The following is a 20,656-nucleotide window of genomic DNA, read 5'->3' as shown; positions in this document are numbered from 1 at the left end:
GAGTTTGGATCCAATGGCCTCCATTAGGTGTAATCCACATGTCTACTTTTGCCTCACTACTTACAAGCTTAGTTTCTGCTCTGTGAGTAGACTTGTTTTTCTCATTTCAGTTGTTATTTTCTTTCACTTTAAAAAAAATATGTGCAAAGTAATCCATGCTAAACAATTGTCTCTCTATGTCTGCTGAAACGCTGGCAACAGCTGTTGTGGCGTTGCCAGAATTCCTGTAATATGTATTATCTATGCACGAAAAACATCAAGAATTTATATATAAATATAGATATATATAGATATATATATATAGATATATATATATTCAAGAATCACATAGAATCACAATATATTCCAGGGAAAAACAAGAAGTTAATAGAATGTTCATAAACACACTGTAAGTTGATTTCTATAACAGAACATTCTACTAAATTATAATTTCCCAAAAATAAGAAATAAGTGTAAACTACAACTCTTCCAAATAAATGTGTTTTAAAAATATTGCAACAACTATTATAAAACATGTTATTTTCTATTTTGTTATACTCTGGTCCTAAAATTGTTAATTACTGGATTATTTAAATACCCAAGCACAAGCCCCCGTTAATCTGTTCCAGAATCAACAGCTTCAGCTACCCAGTGCTCTTAATTCCATTTCCTCTAGAAACTCTGTGGCAATTATTTTAAAGCTATAAGCAGTTCCAGTTATGTCTTTGCTTATTGATCTCAGCACCTCAGTCAGGTTCCAAATATCTGCAGTATTTTGTTATTTCAGTAATGCCATGGTCTACATAAGAAAGCCCTGAAGCCTCAGAAGCCTTGGGGGTCAACCCTCCAAGGATTGTGGTTTTAGGTGATGCACAGTTTTTAGCAGCTTGTGGTGTGAACTAGATTTTCTTATCTTTTCTACATGTATTGCTGGGTGCTTCTCTGTTCAAATTGAAAATATCTTACTGTCTCGCCTTGTCTGTTTTCATCCTGGCCATCTCTGTGGACACATCACTGTAGGGGTCGTACATTTCCTCTACTAATTCTAGTGTAATTCTAGAGTTGTCCTGCAGCTGTATTCATCATGGAGTTTTGTCTTATTCAAAAGTGTTTAAAACATAGAGCATTAATAAAAAATATAAAGCTTTATAAAGTACTTTCATTTTATGTTTATAAAAAGGTTATCCATTTTCATGATCTATTTGAATGATGTGCTAGATATATGATTTAATCCCTTCCACGCCATTCCACAGATGGTCACTAAGAACATGAATGAAAAATACTGTTGTAAGAAGCGCAAATGTATGCTGTGCATTAGAACTGTTTGTACTCTACTTACTTGGTCGAAATAATGTCTGAAATATATTTTTGAGAGGGAACAACATAGTATCTAATGTTTTGTTTTTATTTATTTCTGTAACATGGTGGACTAGCTTAACTAAACATTCTGGGTTCCTGTTTGTGCTCTCCATTATTTACAGTGGCACTTGATTTTATGGATAAATTAGCTGTAGGTACATTATATTTATGATGTGTATTGTATGTAAGGGATCCTGTCTCTCCTCACTGCTCCATCATCTATTATGAGTTGGGGATTCTTTTTGTAACTTTCAGTCTTACACTTTACGGCCATCAACGGCCATTTTGGGACCGTGTGCGTTCCATTTTGCAAAAACCGCTCAGCGGTATGGTCATAAAAACAGTGATATTCTGATAGAAAAAAGTGTTTGGTAAATACGTGTGATCAATGTCCTTCTTAATAAACAGTAAAAGAGGCGCACAAATCCCTTTCTCTTTCTTGGCATCCATGTAGAATGACATCATTGAGTCTTCCTATATGGGAATTGACTCAGCCAACAGTGTTATTTCGGCCATATTGGTAAAGGGCACAATGTGGGGGAAAAAACACATAAGAAAACAATAGAGTGAGTTACAAGCCTGGAACGCATCAAAAATCAGAATCATAAACCAAAACGAGTATACTTGGCCATTGCAGATTTTGGTTCAGCCATAATTTGGCTATGTTTCAGATTGACGTTTCACTGAAAACCTGGTCAGGTTATATTCAGACAAATAGCAATTTGGACTGAAAATTAATCTCCAAGTCTATGACTTACTGTCAGACACACACACTCTCAAGCACATACAAAGATATACAATGCCAAAAACACACAGACAGAAATACACACAGGCAGATACACCCTGTTAGACACATGTTGAGACTGTATGTCAGTATCTGTCAATGTGTGTCTGTGCATTAGTGTGTTTGTGTGTGTTTTCATGTGCATGCATCAGAGTGTGCATATGTGTGTGTATCAGTGTAGCTATGTTTGTGTCTAATATAGAAAAGAATATAATAGGCACTCACTCCAATAAACAGTAATAAAATAGGCAGCGGTAACCAATACAAGGGTTCCCAACCTTGTGACAAGAAGAATGCAAAAAAGAAAAGAGGAACCGCGCCCCAGATGATAATTAATATATAAAATATAAGTACATAAAAATTGTCAACGATTCTTATAAATCCTCAGACATAAAAACAGAAAAAGAACATCATAGTGCAATAATGTTAGGTAATAAAATAAAATAATGGAGTGAATTAGAGTAATTTACACTCACATTTGTTAGAGCTATCCAGGAGCTCTACCGTAATTCGCTTGGACGAAACAATCCCCGTCTAAGGATCTATATTTCAACAGGTAACTCCAGAATTCCAATGGTGGTAGTAATATGGAAGGAACATAGAGAGAGAACGCCAATAGTGTAGTGTGTACTGATAAAATAAATAAAAATGCAAATAGAAAATGTGGTACTCACATTTACTAGAGCAGAAACTTGCTCTAGTATAACCAGCATGGGTGGTATAATCCCCACCGAAGGATATGGTAACCAGGAAGTAAAATAGTAAATAGGTGTATATAGCTTTAAAATGTACTATTTAATAACAAGTATATAAAACAAAAATGGCTATATATATAAAAAGAAAGTCCCACTTTCAGCCCGTCAGGCTTCTTCAGAAGTGTGAGAGAGTCTTGATAAATGTCCTTTATTTATGTAACATACTTATGGATAATGACTTCCTGGTGTGTTCGCTTGTGGAACGCACACGTCATACCGGAAGTGACGCGGCGTTACCACGTGGAATAATGCTATGTGTTTCAGCTTGAAACGCCCATTTTATGACCGTATGCGTCATACCAGAAGTGACGCGACGTCACTGTACACAGTGGATAAGGTGAGTTACAAGCCTGGAACGCATCAACGGCCATTTTGGGACCGTGTGCGTTCCATTTTGCAAAAACCGCTCAGCGGTATGGTCATAAAAACAGTGATATTCTGATAGAAAAAAGTGTTTGGTAAATACGTGTGATCAATGTCCTTCTTAATAAACAGTAAAAGAGGCGCAAAAATCCCTTTCTCTTTCTTGGCATCCATGTAGAATGACATCATTGAGTCTTCCTATATGGGAATTGACTCAGCCAACAGTGTTATTTCGGCCATATTGGTAAAGGGCACAATGTGGGGAAAAAAAACTCCAAAAAGAAGAGTTAATTAGTGGAAAAAAATAAGATTGGTGGCTAAGGGACAGATATCCTCTCTCCTGATTGTATTTTGGTTATGAAGGGAGGTAATTATTAACTAACCTGGTGGTCCAGTGGATTCCATGACAGTCCAGTTGTTTTAGTTGCAGTTCTGCACTTCTGGTTAAGTGCAGACCCATGTCAATGCTCCCTTCTGATCTCGGACCATGAGCGAGCACTGGCTCTACTGTCTGGCACCCAAAAGGGTAACAAATTGCAAACTATTTTTTTTTGTATAACTCTGGGAATCGGGTATACAATCTCATAGTGAAGGGGTTAAAAGTACATAATGTTCAAGAGGGAACATAACGTCAAAGTGATACCATTCATCCTTTTAGCATATTTCTCTAGTGAAGTGGTTAAGAGTACATAATGTGCAAAAGGAAACATAAGGTCAAAGTGATACCATTCATCCTCTTAGCATATTTCTCTATGGGATAATGATAATACAGCTAGTATTCACAAAGTCATTGAATGACTGGCATTTACATTGAAGGGCATTGTGGTCGTCATTGATACAGAAGTACCCAGTGAAGCAAGAACTATACATAATGCTAAACTAAAGAGAGGGCTATTTTAAATTCAACATCAAACAGCACTGCCGTTGTAAATTTTCCACTTTCTCTATGTGTATTCATGTTGCTGAGTAACAACAAGATGACTTTATAATTATATTAACGATATAATGTACAAATAGGTTGCTTAATTATCAGGCACTACACACTACTCGCTGTGCATTTTAATCTTTGATATTTAAGAATTGTCAAACTGAATAATATTTTATAAGAGATGATTAACCCCTCAATGACTGAGGCTTTTTCAAGATTCTGTGCATTTGTGACAGGTCTTGTTGGTAGTTTTGCTATGTATTTGTTCCACTGTAATTTAACATTTCTATTTAAGTAAACCTATACATAATATGTTGTACAGTTCTGCCCTGAACCTATTTTGCTCTGAAGAATCATCTAGTTTATGGCAAAGACACCAGATTTGTATCTTGCTTTTTTTCCGGAGTATAATTATACTTCATGTCTATAACCTAGCAAAGTTTCTGGAGAACTTAAAATGCCAAATTAGAATGATGCCCTAACTTTGAGATATCTATTTACTTGTTTCTCAGAGACACAATTTGGTAACGTGACACTATTTATGTCACCATACTGACTGGTCGCAAAAACAAACAGTTACATACAAGATACTACAGGCTTGAACAATAAACTGAGTCAGATCAAAGATCACATAACTATTCCTATTTTCTCTCAACTCATAACTATCACCAAAAATACAGACCCTAAATCATTGTAGATCTAATAGCGTTAATACTCACACATAACTATTTCAGCTCCAACAAGAATATAAACTTACTACACTTGTGTATTTTTATTTGGAAAAATTACAGAATGACTGGAAATGAGGTTTTTCAGCAATCTAGTCAGTATCCAAATACAAATGCAGCAATACCAGAGTGTTCACATGACTAAATAATAATAATAATAATAATGACAGACAAATAAAAACAAAACAAAAAAAACAACAATTTATTCAACTTATCTGCTTCATTTATTACATGAAAACATTAAAGAAGGTCTTTTACTATCAACATAATAACTAAACTTTAAACTGAAATTAATAATGTGTAAACTTTGCCCTGATATTAAATCCAATTCATGATGGTAATGATAATAAAATCAAAAAATAAATGCCCTAATTGAGATTGTTAGAGTATGGTTAATGTTATGTTTTTCCAGGATAACATTTCATTACCTTCAAATAACATTAAAGATTTCTAAATGTTACTCCTGGCTCTTGAGATATCTGGGCATTTTAATCAGATGAATATATTTTGCATATTTTAATTAGTTTACTTCCTTGATAACTCAAGAGTATTCATGTGGACTTCAGTCTGAACTACACTGATGATAAAATACATTTCTCAAGATCTGATTTCAAGACCACTCGACCACGTATGCTATTAAACCCTGGCTCATCTACCAGGTATTTACATGGCTTAATTTTGCTGTTATCTATATTTGCATTAGGGCCATATCAAAAAGGATTAATGTAAAAATCTTACTGGGCTACAACATTTAATTTAAAAAGGTGTAGCATCTTATACTAATTGATATTTTACATTTCTAATCTTTAAATATTAAGAATAAATTGCTAGCTCTATACACTGAACACAACATGATACAAATGCATGGTATATTATGTGACAGGGCCAGAAAGGATGGATCAATTAAATTCAATATTTCTTGCATAAATAACCATCTGTTAAAATATATTTTAACATACACAAATTGCATTTATTTGCTAAAATAAGATTATATGGGGGGAAAAAATGTAATTATGTATCCCAAGACAAGCTAGAGAAATCTTAATATATGTATCTTGGCAAAACTCACTTTACGTAAATAAATATTATAAAGTATAAATATATTTATCTATCTATTAGAAATAAAAATATTGTTCTGCAATGGGCGGAAAAACAAAAGAGTAATTGGTTGAACATGTTATCTTGTTTTTTAATACATAAATATAAGTAGGTCACTACTACAGATCATACTTCGAGCAGTAAAAATAGTAAGGACATATATAATCAAAGTGCTTCCACATATTTATAATTATTCTTACACATCACAGTCTGCATTTTTTTTAGATGTTAGCTTTATACCTCTCTATTACCTATTTCCCTTTCCCATGGGTTTTGTCCCCCTCCAGCTTCAAAGTATTTCCGTGCCCTGGAATTTCCTTTTATCTGAAAATATATTTATTTTCCTCAAATTTATATATGTATTTTATACAGATATTCAAAAAGCTAGATGCCTTCGCAATCCCTTTCTTATTTTGTATGTGTTTGATAATATATGCAAAACTATACTTCTTTGCTACATATTAAAGCCACGGACATAATTTGCACGCTTTACAACGAGCTTCATTAAGAGCTTCAACAATAGTCTGTGACTAGAATACAAACACAAAATGTACCATGCTCAAAAATGACTTTACACATGTGGCGATATAACAACACGGATTTTAGAGTATTCATGGGTATGCATATTAAATAGATAATGTTATCAAAATACATAATTGTCTTGAAGACAAGAAAATATATTTTTGCTGGGGTCATTAATGAGACTAACGGAGCAAATGCAATAGCACCAAAGACCTAGCCAAGTACAGCTATTGTGTCTGTTTTTATTAGTGTTAAATAAATAAATAAATAAACAAGATTGATGTGATGTGTTGCCATTTGCATTAGAATGCCATATATCATTGCCATAGAACACTATTACTAACTCCTTTATCAGGCTTCGAGAAAGGCATAAAAGAAGACAGAATATGTAGAACAATGCAAGTTAACCCTGTAATGATTATGCTGCTAGGGTTGTGTGCCATGAATAATTGATGCAATCTGTAGGGAACGAGATGGAGAAAAGATCAGTGCCATGAAAATGTTTAAATAATTACCAGTAAAAAGGGTACAGCATGACTGATGTTTGACATCTTTAAGTAAAAGTAATGTATGCAAAGGACGTGTGAGACTTTCAACAATTTAATATTGGCTTTCCTCAACTTCATCTAAACCTACTCACAGTACATACTGATAGATAAATGGATTCAATCTCTGGTTTTATTTCATTATCCAAAACAGACTTTATTTCAACTGTCAGCAGTTAAAAAAAAAAAAAAAACTCGGACAGCCACACTTATGCAAGGATATAATTCAAACACAACTTTAACATGTCTATAATAATCTGTCCATATTCAGTGAGGGAAAAAAATATTTGATCCCCTGCTGATTTTAAACGTTTGCCCACTGTCAAAGAAATGCTCATTCTATAATTTTAATGGTAGGTGTATCCTATCCAAAAAAGGCATCCCATCCAGAAAAAGGCATGTAAAAAAAAGTTATAAATTGATTTGCATGTCAATGAGTGAAATAGGTATTTGACCCCTTCAACTTAGTACTTGTTGGCAAAATCCTTCTGGCAATCACAAAGGTCAGATGTTTCTTATAGTTGGCCACCAGGTTTGCACACATCTTAGGAGGGATTTTGTCCCACTTCTCTTTGCAGATCCTCTTCAAATCATTAAAGTTTTGAGGCTGATGTTTGGCAACTCGAACCTTTAGCTCCCTCCACAGATTTTCTATAGCTTGGCCACTCCAGGACCTTAATGTGCTTCTTCTTGAGACACTCATTTGTTGCATTGGCTGTGTGTTTTGGGTCATTGTCATGCTGAAATATTTAATACCTTGGCTAAGGGAAGGAGGTTCTCACCTAAGATTTGATGGTACATGGCCCTGTCCATCATCATTTTGATGTGGTGCAGTTGTCCTGTCCCCTTAGCAGAACAACCCCCAAAGTATAATGTTTCCACCTCCATGTTTGACATTGGGGATGGTGTTCTTGAGGTCACAGGCAGGATTCCTCCTCCTCCTCCAAACATGGCAAGCTGAGTTGATGCCAAAGAGCTCGATTTTGGTCTCATCTGACCACAACACTTTCACCCAGTTCTCCTCTAAATCATTCAGCTGTTTGTTGGCAAACTTCAGATGGGCCTGTACATGTACTTTCTTTAGCAGGGGGACCTTGTGGGTGCTGCTGGATTTCAGTCCTTCACAGCGTAGTGTTGTTTAACAATTGACTATGGTTCCAGCTGCCTTAAGATCATTAACAAGATCCTCCAGTGTAGTTCTTCTGGATTTTATTTTTTGTTATTCTGTCTCTCGCTGTTAAAATACACCTTGCATTAAAATTATAGACTGATCATTTCTTTGTCAGTGGACAAACGTTCAAAATCAGCAGAGGAGCAATTACCTTTTTCCTTCACTGTATTATTTAATGTGTAATAATTAAAAATGTATTTCTTTGTGTGTGTGTGTGTGTGCATGCATGCGTGTTTAAGCGCACGCACACATGTTATTTAGCCTGCAGTTGTGGAAGCTCCATAAATACTACCTTCTTCAACCTGCCTTCTCATGCATGTATAAAACAGTGATAGGTTAGCCTGCTATGTATCTGAAAACTTCCCTCTTACTGCATGCCAGCACTTTCTGAGTCTTGCCCAGATACAGCTAGCTTGGAAGCATGTATACTTTATAGTGCACCCCCTCATCCGTATGGCATTTTAGCACTCACTGGGTTGGATGATGATGCTTTAATGATGCTGCCAGAGGTGGGATTAAACTCCTTATATGAATCAGCTCATAGTGAAATGCTACGCATACTGATTCAAGACACCACGACCACTTCAAATCACTGGCATGGTCATGCTGCTTAGAGAAATCCTTTAAAGTCCAGTAAAATGTTCATTACTGTATGCACTGTGTTGTTAAAGTTATGCTCTAGGTAACATATCAACTTAATTGCAATTAGGTTTTTATGATGAATGGGGTCCCAGGCAAGATGTTACCTTAAGGAGATGGACCTTTAACAAATAGTTTAATCCAAAACTCTTAAATACAGTGCCTGACCACACTTCACCATCACTCCGACATCAACGCCGATGGTGAACCTTAGGCCTTCCCCACAGAAAAGCATTCAATCAATGCCTTCCTATGGGGAATTTTAAAGATGCTGGATGTCCTCGTGCACAGCATGAGGTTATCCAGTGTCATTTCATGGAGATAACCTCCATGAAACAGCATTGAGTGCATCTAGTGGCTGTCTACAAGACAGCCACTAGAGGCAATCTTAACCCTGCAATATTATAAACTTTGCAGTTTGCTGGGTTAAGGGGACAGGGCATCCAGATGACTTCAATAAGATGTAGTGGTATAGGTGCCTATAGTGTCCCTTTAATATGACCATAATATGTACAAATATGTGCTAGAGGATTCATCATTATATTTCTATTTTAGGCATTGTTAAGCATTGTTTTTGCTATGCTTCTGTTGTTATATAGATGAAATAGTACACCCTCTTCATACACTAGCCACATATGATGCCATATTAACAATAACACCACATGTGGTCCATTTGTCTATACAGTAAGACAACAGCCAATGTTATCATTTGAAGGCAGTGGTAGGTCTATACTTTGTTGTTGTAACTGTTCAGGCATGATCCTGCGGGAAGAAACCAGCATTCATTTTGTGGTAACCTATTAATAAAACACTACAAAAAGCATTCCTAATCCCTGTTTGGGACATTCTGTATATCAAAAAAGCTGAACCATTTTGCCTAATGCTCTTTTAGTACTACATATAAAGATACTTAATTTGACATACAAACATCTCCTCAGGAGTCCCTTATGTTATGCTAAGATATCAAGAAGGGCATACAGCATCATTTTTTTATTTATTTAATATTTCCTTAATGTTTTAGATTACAGCATTTCTACTTCTATGAGACAACATTATTTTATTATATTAATGAAATCAATTTGTGATTTAGGTACTTACAATATTAAGCTTTCTAAGCTAATTGTTGTGGGAGCATCTAGAACAATTTGCAATTGTCCTAACCAGAATATCAAATAGACAATGATTGAAAAAAAGTTAAACAATAGCAATCTTCTATTCACGTTATCTTATTTTTTTGTCATTTCCAAGAGATCTGGAAAACTGAAATACAAACCAAACAAGCAAACAAACAAATAATAATGCGGATTGTCTACCTTCTATCGCACCATTGCAAGCCCTTATCTGTATTTTTAATCAAAATGCAAACTCACATAGAATAGTGAATTAAATCTGGCTCCACTGATCTAATACTCACATAGACATCATCAACCCCTTTCTTTATTTCAATCACATCAAATAGCAATTACATAGTGTAATTAACTTGTAAAAAGCCTGGTTTGATGGGTTGAACTAATTTTGAGGCTGTAAGTCAAAATTCCAATACATTGCTGTAAACAAAGACACTTTAGCACTGCATGAAAATGTTATCTTTTCTTCTATGACAACTAAATAAATGGACAACTGCTCATTTATCACACAAATGTATCAATATTAACCCCTTAGTGACAAGACTTTCTAACCGTTAAGGCTCAGGGCTGTTTTTACATTTCTTTTTTTTGTCAATCTCTGTTTATTGAAAAACATTTTTCTTTTTTTTTCATATCAACGCATTTTGGGTTACAGAATAGAAAGGAAGGGTGGGGGATACAGAGATATACAAGATAAGCTTTCACATTAGTCAGAGTTGTGGTATGTGTCCTTGCGCCAATTCCGTGTGCATTAATATGTAGTCATGGGAGTATGGTTGGCTTAGGGAGATCGGCCATGTGGTCAAGTGTGTCAAATTCAAGGTTATGGAGTCCGGCCATCTTCTATATGCGCCCCTAACCAAGGGGGTGGCGGGGGGGGTGTTGAGTGCAGTCAATGGCGTGTGCATTATGTCCGTACAGTCATATTAGGCTGCGCCCTATTATGGTATTACGAGAGTGCGTCTGTAGTGGGTGTATTGTCGCTGTCATGTCAACCTAGGAGCCTTATAGTCATGCTTATAAGAATAACAGAATAACAGGGTTTAACAGAGCTAAACAGTTGTGCATGAGCCTCATGGTATTGGAGTATCCCCCGGGGTATTCAGGTTTCGGATCGTAGAGTCGGGTGGTCCATGGTCGTTGAGGGTACCGCTGTTCTGGTTCCGGAGTGTCGTTCCGGGTGGGTCTGCAGGGCCTGGATACCCAGGGCTTTGAAGAATTGAGGCGCCTCGGCTAGCGAAGAAAGTTTATGGACAGTCCCTTTATGAGTGACCACTAAGAACCTGGGGGATCTCCAGTGGTATTCCAACCCTGCTGCCCTTAGATGGCTGGTGACTGATTGCAGGGATCGACGCCATTGCAGTGTGGACCTCGTAAGGTCCTGGAAGAATGAAAGGTTGGACCCTTCAAAGGGTAGTGGTGTCTTGCCATGCATCGCTGTCATCAGGAGCCTTTTATCCTGTGAGGTGGAGCAGCAGACGATCACATCCCTCACCAAGGTAGAGGTAATGCCACCTGCGGCCGGTAGGCAGTATATCCCGTCTATAGAGAATTTCTTGGCTTGGGGCTGGGGTAGTATGGAGGCCACCAGGCGCCTCATATAATGAGGTAGTTTGTCCGGCGTGATTGTGTCAGGGATCCCTCTAATTTTCAGGTGGTTTCGCCGAGACCTGTCATCCAGGGCTGTGTAATGAAGTGAGAGTGCTTGTTGATGCGTTTGCATGGTCAAGACTGTGGCTTGGAGGTCTGAGAGTCCCTGCTTAAGTGTGACTATATCCTCTTCTGAGGCCTTCACCCTAGTGTCCACGGCCTGTATGTCTGCCTTAATACTTGCCACGTCTGCTGCCAGGAGGGACTTGATTTCCTGTACCAGGTTGTGGAAATCCCGCTGAGTAACCGGCGCCGATTCATCCACATTCTCAGCTGTGTCCGGTACCGGCTCTGGTAGTGGGTCTGGGCGAGCAGACTCTGCAGGAGAGATTGCTGGTCTGTGGTCTGCTTTGTCCGCCATCTTAGCTGCCTGGTTTCGCTGCAGTAAGGCCCCTATGTCTCTGGAACCTGGTTGTGGCTCCAGGGGGGCCTTCTGTGATCGTCTGCCCATCTGTGTGAAGGGTAGTTGGAGGGTGTCAGCGAAGTCTTCAGCCTCCGGGTCTCCGTGAGGCTGCCAGCAATCCAGCAGGTCTGACCAGGTCGGGCTCCGTGAGTGCGTGTAGGCCCCGGGTTTGCGTTTCTGCCGCTTGCCTCTCGCCGGCTGGATGAAAGGCATAGATCGTCTCCGGTTCTCACACTCCGTGGGTTAACAGCCTGTTGCAGGTAGGGCGAAGGGTTTAATCCCTCAAATTCAAGCTTTTTTCGGCTAGGACCCACGGAGCTCCGTGAGATGGCGACTGCTCTCGCTCACGGTCAGGCTCCGCCCCCCCTGTTTTTACATTTCTGCGGTGTTTGTGTTTAGCTGTAATTTTCCTCTTGCTCATTTACTGTACCCACACATACTATATACAGTTTTTCTCATCATTAAATGGACTTTCTAAGGATACCATTATTTTCATCATATCATATCATTTACTATAAAAGAATTATAAAATATGATGAAATATTGTTTTTTTTTTTAAAAACACACTTTTTCTAAATTGATCCCCAAAATCGGTTACGCATCTACAACCGCCAAAAACCACTGATGCTAAATAGTTTCAATTTTTTTTCTTGAGTTGAGAAATACCCAACATGTTCTTAGCTTTTTTTTTGCAAGTTATAGGGCTATAAGTACAAGTAGGACATTGCTGTTTCAAAATAGATATATATATTTTGCTGTACACATATACTCAAGCTCTAGTTGAGATGATTTTCTGTTGCAGAGCTGGATTAAGAGTTTTAATTAAATTGTATTAATTGTTTTACTAAGGTGTTGCATGCAAATAAATTATCATAGTCACTTGAATTTCACACTATTTGACCATATATCTACAACAAACTTGCTGTAGTTGGAATAAGGTAGTCTTTAAATATTATTACTCAAACCAAGCTACATCATTAGATCATTGTTGCACAAAGGAGCAATGGGGCAGCAGATGTGGGATATATGGGCAATGTCAGTATAATATGCTAACATATTGGACAATATGTATGGGAAAGTATGGGTATATATGGGACATTTTGTATAGTGAGTAAGTGAGTAAATGGGAACCAATTAGCTATGATTTTGTAAATGATATAAAAAAAATATCCTGTCTTTCAAGTAGAATAATTTACCAATATATAATGTGCTATCTATGCTACTAAAATGAAAAATACTTTTACAGATTATTTCTCAGGACATAAAAAAAGAAAATCGTTTTATGGTGGTCATTTTTTTTTTTATGCAGTGGGTAGTGAATGGGTTAAATGAAGCAGTAGAAGACAGAAGTGCATAAATGTCATTAAGATCATAAAATGTGCTACTATTTGTAATAGAGTTCTAGACAGTATATTAAATATGTTTTATAAAGGGCAATTAAATTAATACCTATGTCCCATAATTACTTAGACATTGTGTCTTTGACAAGACATTTGTTGCTGCTGATTCAGTAGAAAAATAAGTACTTTCAACCTTTGTTTTAAAATTCTGTCTGAATCTTTGTTTTTGTGTTTGTTGTTTTCATTGAAATGTTTGCACTGATGTAGAAAATCCCTTTGAATAAAGTACATGAAATTGCATACCTACAGGTCTGCTTTTGGTGACTATAATGCACCTACCCCATTTCTGTTTCCACTGTCAGTGGTTACTAACACTAGTGTCTCCCCAGATAAATATTAGTTACCATCAGTGGCAAAAGAAAATCTTGTATTACTTGTATTACACAAGGAGAAAATTCTATATTATTTCATAGAACTTACTTATCACATAAGAGAGTGGGAACCAGACTGTGTTTATATCTGCAGCCCAAGTCACACCTCCTCTGACTCATGCAACCTCCCTACACACTTCCTGAAATGATGTGTTCAGTTTGAAACACTTTTAGCAAAATGTGTTTACTTTAAAGGTTCTTCGCTCCTGCTCTGTTAATTGACCACTAGTACGTAGCAGCCTTCTGGGCAAAGTCAAAGGGATGCTGTAGTGCCAGGAATACAAAGCTGTATTCCTGCACTACCAGGCCCTCTCTCTCCCCCTCCCTCATTCCCCCTCTTACCCAGTAAGTAAATAGTTAAAAACCCTTTATTTACTTACCGGATTCCAGTGCCGATGTCCCTCGGTGCTGGGTCAAAGCTCCGCCTCCTCCTCTGTCCCACACGTGCATTAGACATTCCCATAGGAAAGCATTGAATCAATGCTTTCCTGTGGGGAAAAATATGAAGCTGGAGGTCCTCATGCAGAGCAATGCAAACATTGCCGTTCTCTGGAACTTCGGTGTTTAACATTGCAGCACTAGATGCAAAAGGGACACAGCACCCAGACCACTTCAATGAGCTGAAGTGGTCTGGGTGCCTACAGTGTCCCTTTAACCCCTTAAGGACCAAACTTCTGAAATAAAAGGGAATCATGACATGTCACACATGTCATATGTCCTTAAGGGGTTAAGATCAAAATTTCAAAGTGATCGGATACTGTCCACATTGAACAAGGACTTTAGTGCAGAACACAAAGGAGGTGGATCAGAACAGAGTAGGTAGGATTTAATGGACTTAAAATACATTTGAAAAACCTATAAAATCATGCTTTATTTTAGCTGCCTTGTTCAACTGAATTAATAATGTAAATTTTTTTAAATCAATATTTTAATTTCAATATAAAGTACATTTATCTTTAAACAGTACCACGAAATATATAACTAAAGTTAGGACCTTGGAAACAAAAATAGCAGGTCCTAGTGTTAATAGAAATCTAATTTTCCAGCAGACATTGAATGAAATGTTTCTGAAATTATACCAAATACAATATCTGGATGGCAGGCCTTGATTTTTTTTTGCATTTGGCCACATGTCAGAGATGATGGCTGTAATCAGAGCATGTTCAAAGATTAAAGGGTGCATCCATAAATTCTTCATCATGTTGCCTCACAACAGAGTTCAATGGGGCACATGAACAAAGCTGAACAGATTTCTGCAGACACATACTGGGAATGTGCTTGTTACTTGTTTCTTTTTTAAAAGATGTAATAGCTTGATTTTAACAGGATTGAACTGTTCATTGCAGATGTGGTAAATGGAGGTTTATCATACAAATCTAACAGCAGTACACATTTTAACAAGCAAGGGACCCAAATATTTTCTTTTGCTAAAATTTTAAGAGCTTTCAGGGGGATTTTTAATGATTGCATGATAACGGATTAAGCGCTGTTTGACTAATCATTAAACACATTAACACAATATGCCTTTTATGTTTTAAACTAATCATAAATGAGAAAGATCAATATTTTATATAGGAAAGCAATTTGTTAGGCATTTTGTTAGGCATTATTCAGCAACATTGCAGTTTTTTGAGAACATGTTTTGAAAAAATAGCTGTCAAAACTAGATCTTCAGTTCAGAGTTTATGATTTTTTTGGAGCTTGGTCTAAAGTGAATCTTAGTTGTCAACTAATTACAGTTGACTGTTAATAAATGGACCACTACCAAAGGGATAGTTTATAGTCAGTAGTGTTGACAACAATTTTTGTGACATTTTATTATTTTATTATTTTTTATAGTATGTGTTCCCATGTATACCCTATTCAATGTTTCAAATGCAATTTGAAAATGTTTAATTTGTGTTCCCGTGTATACCCTATTTAATGTTTCAAATGCAATTTGAAAAATTATAATATGTTAAGCCACAAATTATTGATTTTTTTATCTCAGTGGTTACTCACTGGCTGTTTATTTTATATGTGTTATAATTTATTATAATTAGCAAATAAAAAATGACAAATGTTTTCATATAGATTAACATATAAAAATACAAGAACATAACAAAACTAAACCTGGTTCATAGCTATTATAACAATGTATTTAATATGCACACTTATGCCAAATGTGCTAACAAAAGGTGTTTCAAGTTGGTTAATATTGTCCATTTAATGTTGGAGTAGCTCATGTGCTATTTCATGAGTTTAGCAAACTAAAATCTTAAGCTGCCTTTGACAAACCTGACATAACCCACCTTAAATCATATTGATGATAATGATTAACTGTCAAGTATGTCTCCTTGACAACTAAACTGAATAGTCGTTTTTTTCAAAATGTAGTCTATACATTCCAAGAATGACATTAGGGAAACAAAAAAAAAACATCAAATGTCGCACTGAATATAAACAGTAAATGGAGAAAAAATGTGCCACTGAACAAATAAAGCCATTTACATTGCATTACATTTACATTTCAGGGGTCTTACTTTTCACTGTCATCTACAGGGAGTGCAGAATTATTAGGCAAGTTGTATTTTTGAGGATTAATTTTATTATTGAACAACAACCATGTTCTCAATGAACCCAAAAAACTCATTAATATCAAAGCTGAATATTTTTGGAAGTAGTTTTTAGTTTGTTTTTAGTTATAGCTATTTTAGGGGGATATCTGTGTGTGCAGGTGACTATTACTGTGCATAATTATTAGGCAACTTAAAAAACAAATATATACCCATTTCAATTATTTATTTTTACCAGTGAAACCAATATAACATCTCAACATTCACAAATATACATTTCTGACATTCAAAAACATAACAAAACAAATCAGTGACCAATATAGCCACCTTTCTTTGCAAGGACACTCAAAAGCCTGCCATCCATGGATTCTGTCAGTGTTTTGATCTGTTCACCATCAACATTGCGTGCAGCAGAAACCACAGCCTCCCAGACACTGTTCAGAGAGGTGTACTGTTTCCCTCCTTATAAATCTCACATTTGATGATGGACCACAGGTTCTCAATGGGGTTCAGATCAGGTGAACAAGGAGGCCATGTCATTAGATTTTCTTCTTTTATACCCTTTCTTGCCAGCCACGCTGTGGAGTACTTGTACGCGTGTGATGGAGCATTGTCCTGCATGAAAATCATGTTTTTCTTGAAGGATGCAGACTTCTTCCTGTACCACTGCTTGAAGAAGGTGTCTTCCAGAAACTGGCAGTAGGACTGGGAGTTGAGCTTGACTCCATCCTCAACCCGAAAAGGCCCCACAAGCTCATCTTTGATGATACCAGCCCAAACCAGTACTCCACCTCCACCTTGCTGGCATCTGAGTCGGACTGGAGCTCTCTGCCCTTTACCAATCCATCCATCTGGCCCATCAAGACTCACTCTCATTTCATCAGTCCATAAAACCTTAGAAAAATCAGTCTTGAGATATTTCTTGGCCCAGTCTTGACGTTTCAGCTTGTGTGTCTTGTTCAGTGGTGGTCGTCTTTCAGCCTTTCTTACCTTGGCCATGTCTCTGAGTATTGCACACCTTGTGCTTTTGGGCACTCCAGTGATGTTGCAGCTATGAAATATGGCCAAACTGGTGGCAAGTGGCATCTTGGCAGCTGCACGCTTGACTTTTCTCAGTTCATGGGCAGTTATTTTGCGCCTTGGTTTCTCCACACGCTTCTTGCGACCCTGTTGACTATTTTGAATGAAACGCTTGATTGTTCGATGATCACGCTTCAGAAGCTTTGCAATTTTAAGAGTGCTGCATCCCTCTGGAAGATATCTAACTATGTTTGCCTTTTCTGAGCCTGTCAAGTCCTTCTTTTGACCCATTTTGCCAAAGGAAAGGAAGTTGCCTAATAATTATGCACACCTGATATAGGGTGTTGATGTCATTAGACCACACCCCTTCTCATTACAGAGATGCACATCACCTAATATGCTTAATTGGTAGTAGGCTTTCGAGCCTATACAGCTTGGAGTAAGACAACATGCATAAAGAGGATGATGTGGTCAAAATACTCATTTGCCTAATAATTCTGCACTCCCTGTATATGTACTGTCTTGTTTATACTTATATTTCAATCCATTAGGCATTTTACACTGAGAATTAATGCAATATGTGAATGGGGTGATGATGCGTGTACCCAGGCACTCCACTAATAATAATAAAAAAAAAGAAATGGTGGAGCATTTGTGAAAGTTAGTTGGTACAGCAGAATAGGCAGCAGTACAACCAAGCCGGAAGTCTCTCTTTCTGGCCAGGGTAATTAGCACAAGGGAAGGATGGTGTACCTCAAAGTCTAGGGAGAATATGAAAAACACAAACAGATACAGAAGATCTATATATATATATATATATATATATATATATATATATATATATATATATATACACACAGCTGCATATTCCCTTCTTCCAAATGCTTATTCATTAAAAAAAAATCAATATCAAAAATCAATGAAGTCACTACAGATGCACACCACTTCCAAGCATATCCCACAAAACCCTTAGTTATTCTGCATGCCATTCACCACTGTCACCTGCCCTCTGGAAGTGGACCACCACTGAGTTAAGGTTGAGTCTTGGCTCTAAGAGAGTGTACGTGTGTGTGTGTGTGTGTGTGTGTGTGTGTGTGTGTGTGTGTGTGTGTGTGAAATAAAGAGAGCAATGAAATGCCTCGGAAAGTATGTGTGCTTAACCCCTTAAGGACCAAACTTCAGGAATAAAAGGGAATCATGACATGTCACACATGTCATGTGTTCTGAAGGGGTTAAAGGGAAGTGTTTATAAGGGTGTGCAAAAGAGATAAAGAGAGAGCACCTGTAAGAATGAGTGTGAGAGTATTTGTGCATGTGTGTGTTTTTGATGTGGTGTGTTTATGAGGGTCTGTGTGTAATGGTGTGTGTTTGTAAGGGTGTGCTTGTGTGTGTGCGCGTTTGTGTAGCACACACACACACAGAGGAAGAGAAGATTTCTAAGAGTTATTCAAGGATTGAGAAGTGACTGTGGTGTGTTATTTTGTCTACGTGTTTGTGTGTGTTTGAGAGAGAGTGCTTCTGAGAGTGTGTGAGAGAGTGTTTGTGTGTATGTGTTTGAAGAAGTGTGTTTATAAGGGTCTGTGTGTGAGTATTTGTAAGGGTGCATGTTTGTGTGTGTGTATATATAGTGAGGCAGAGAAGGGTTGGGTGAGTGAGTAAGGGGCTGAGAAGTGGCTGTGGGCTGTGGGGGCATAGGCCTAGTTCAGCAAAATTTGTAAACATATCACTGGCTCAAATACATTTTCCAACTGGCCATCCTGACATAAGCATAGCCAACATTTTTTTTTCAATATATATATATATATATATATATATATATATATATATGTATATATATATATATATATATATATATATATATATATATATATATACATATATATACACACCATTTTTTTACATTTCCCTCTATTTTCCTTTCTTCGCAAACATTTACAATTTATTTTCTGGTAAATTATATTTCTGGTAAATTATATAGTTCTTATAAAAAAAAAACATATGCAAATTCAATCTAATTTGTACTGTAAATCCTAACTCTAACTTTACTTTTTAGTACTTACCAATACATGTAGGTAGAGAATCATTCCACTGAGCTAGTGCATTGGGAACCGTCTCACATCGAATCGATAATGATCCCTGGAGGATGTAGCCAGGGTTACATTCAAAGTGTATAACAGATCCAACGGCAAACTCATTTCCAATTCTTTTTCCAAAGCGTGGTTCTGGCACTGAACTACACTGTGTGGCACTCGTACGTGGAACAGCTAAAAAATATATTTAAACATGTATATATTAGATATAATCACATTAATACATGGCAATGAAAATCACAAAATTTACATATCGGCCTTTAGTACTTCCCTCATTTCTAAACAGATAATAATTTGTATGTTTTAATTATCTTTTATATTGCACTGTAGAATATGCTGATGTCTCTTAAGCAATAATGATAATTTTATTAAATAAGCTGAGAAGTCTCAATTCAGTAGAAATATCTGTATTACATCCTTCAAGATACAGTGCCAGGGGTTACAATAGTACTAATAATTCTCATGCCACGCTCTACTCTTTTATCAATATCGAAGAAGGTAAAATGGTCATCTTAATCCTCAGTGCATGTCCATGGTATAGGTATCCACCAAAATAAGATAAAGGAACAAATGAGTGCAAAAACATAACACGTCTGCACAAATCAGTATATCTTACAACAAATACAGATAATTTTTGCTTATATCATTTTACGTTACATTTTTAATGTAATTGTATTTATCAAGTTGTTTTTCTTTGAATGGATGTCAATTTCTAACACGGTACACAAGTACTGGTAATTTTTACATTATTATTTTTATAGGGATCAGTTAGTAAATACACCTTTCTGTACTCCCAAATATTTGTAAGAGTAAAAAGGACAAGAAAAAATATTTTTAGTCAGTTAGTACCATGGGATGTGGCATGCACAACTTACTCCTTGTCTAGAGTAGATCTTGTAAAAAGAGTTCTATTCCTATGCTCAGGGGTGGTAACAGATGCAATTTATAGCCATAGACCCCACTTCATAAAATAACCTTCATCCCACTGCTCAGTCAGTAAGTGAATAGGAGGAAATCATTTTTTTAAAAAACAGCATATTCCACAAAAAGAGAAATATTATATTCTTTCTGGTAAAACTTTCCAAATATTTTTTCATGACAAACATTACAATGTAATCATTAGAGGAAAACTTATAAATAAGAATGTATTATTTATTTTACATTACGTA

The 20,656-nt window shown here is 36.6% G+C and overlaps 1 protein-coding gene across 1 annotated transcript in view; it reads right to left on the bottom strand.

Moving 5' to 3' along the window:
- Positions 1-20,656, bottom strand: part of CSMD3 (CUB and Sushi multiple domains 3) — a 1,213,223-nt gene that overhangs the window by 257,293 nt on the left and 935,274 nt on the right. Inside the window, exon 36 of the mRNA XM_063451130.1 lies at positions 19,458-19,661. Coding sequence (XP_063307200.1) covers positions 19,458-19,661 — 204 coding nt within the window. The remainder of the gene's footprint in view (positions 1-19,457; positions 19,662-20,656) is intronic.

The sequence above is a fragment of the Pelobates fuscus genome, chromosome 4, assembly GCF_036172605.1.
Source record: "Pelobates fuscus isolate aPelFus1 chromosome 4, aPelFus1.pri, whole genome shotgun sequence".
Lineage (NCBI taxonomy): Eukaryota > Metazoa > Chordata > Amphibia > Anura > Pelobatidae > Pelobates > Pelobates fuscus.
Note: the sequence above shows the minus strand (reverse complement) of the source record. Positions and strands in the feature narration are given on the sequence as shown.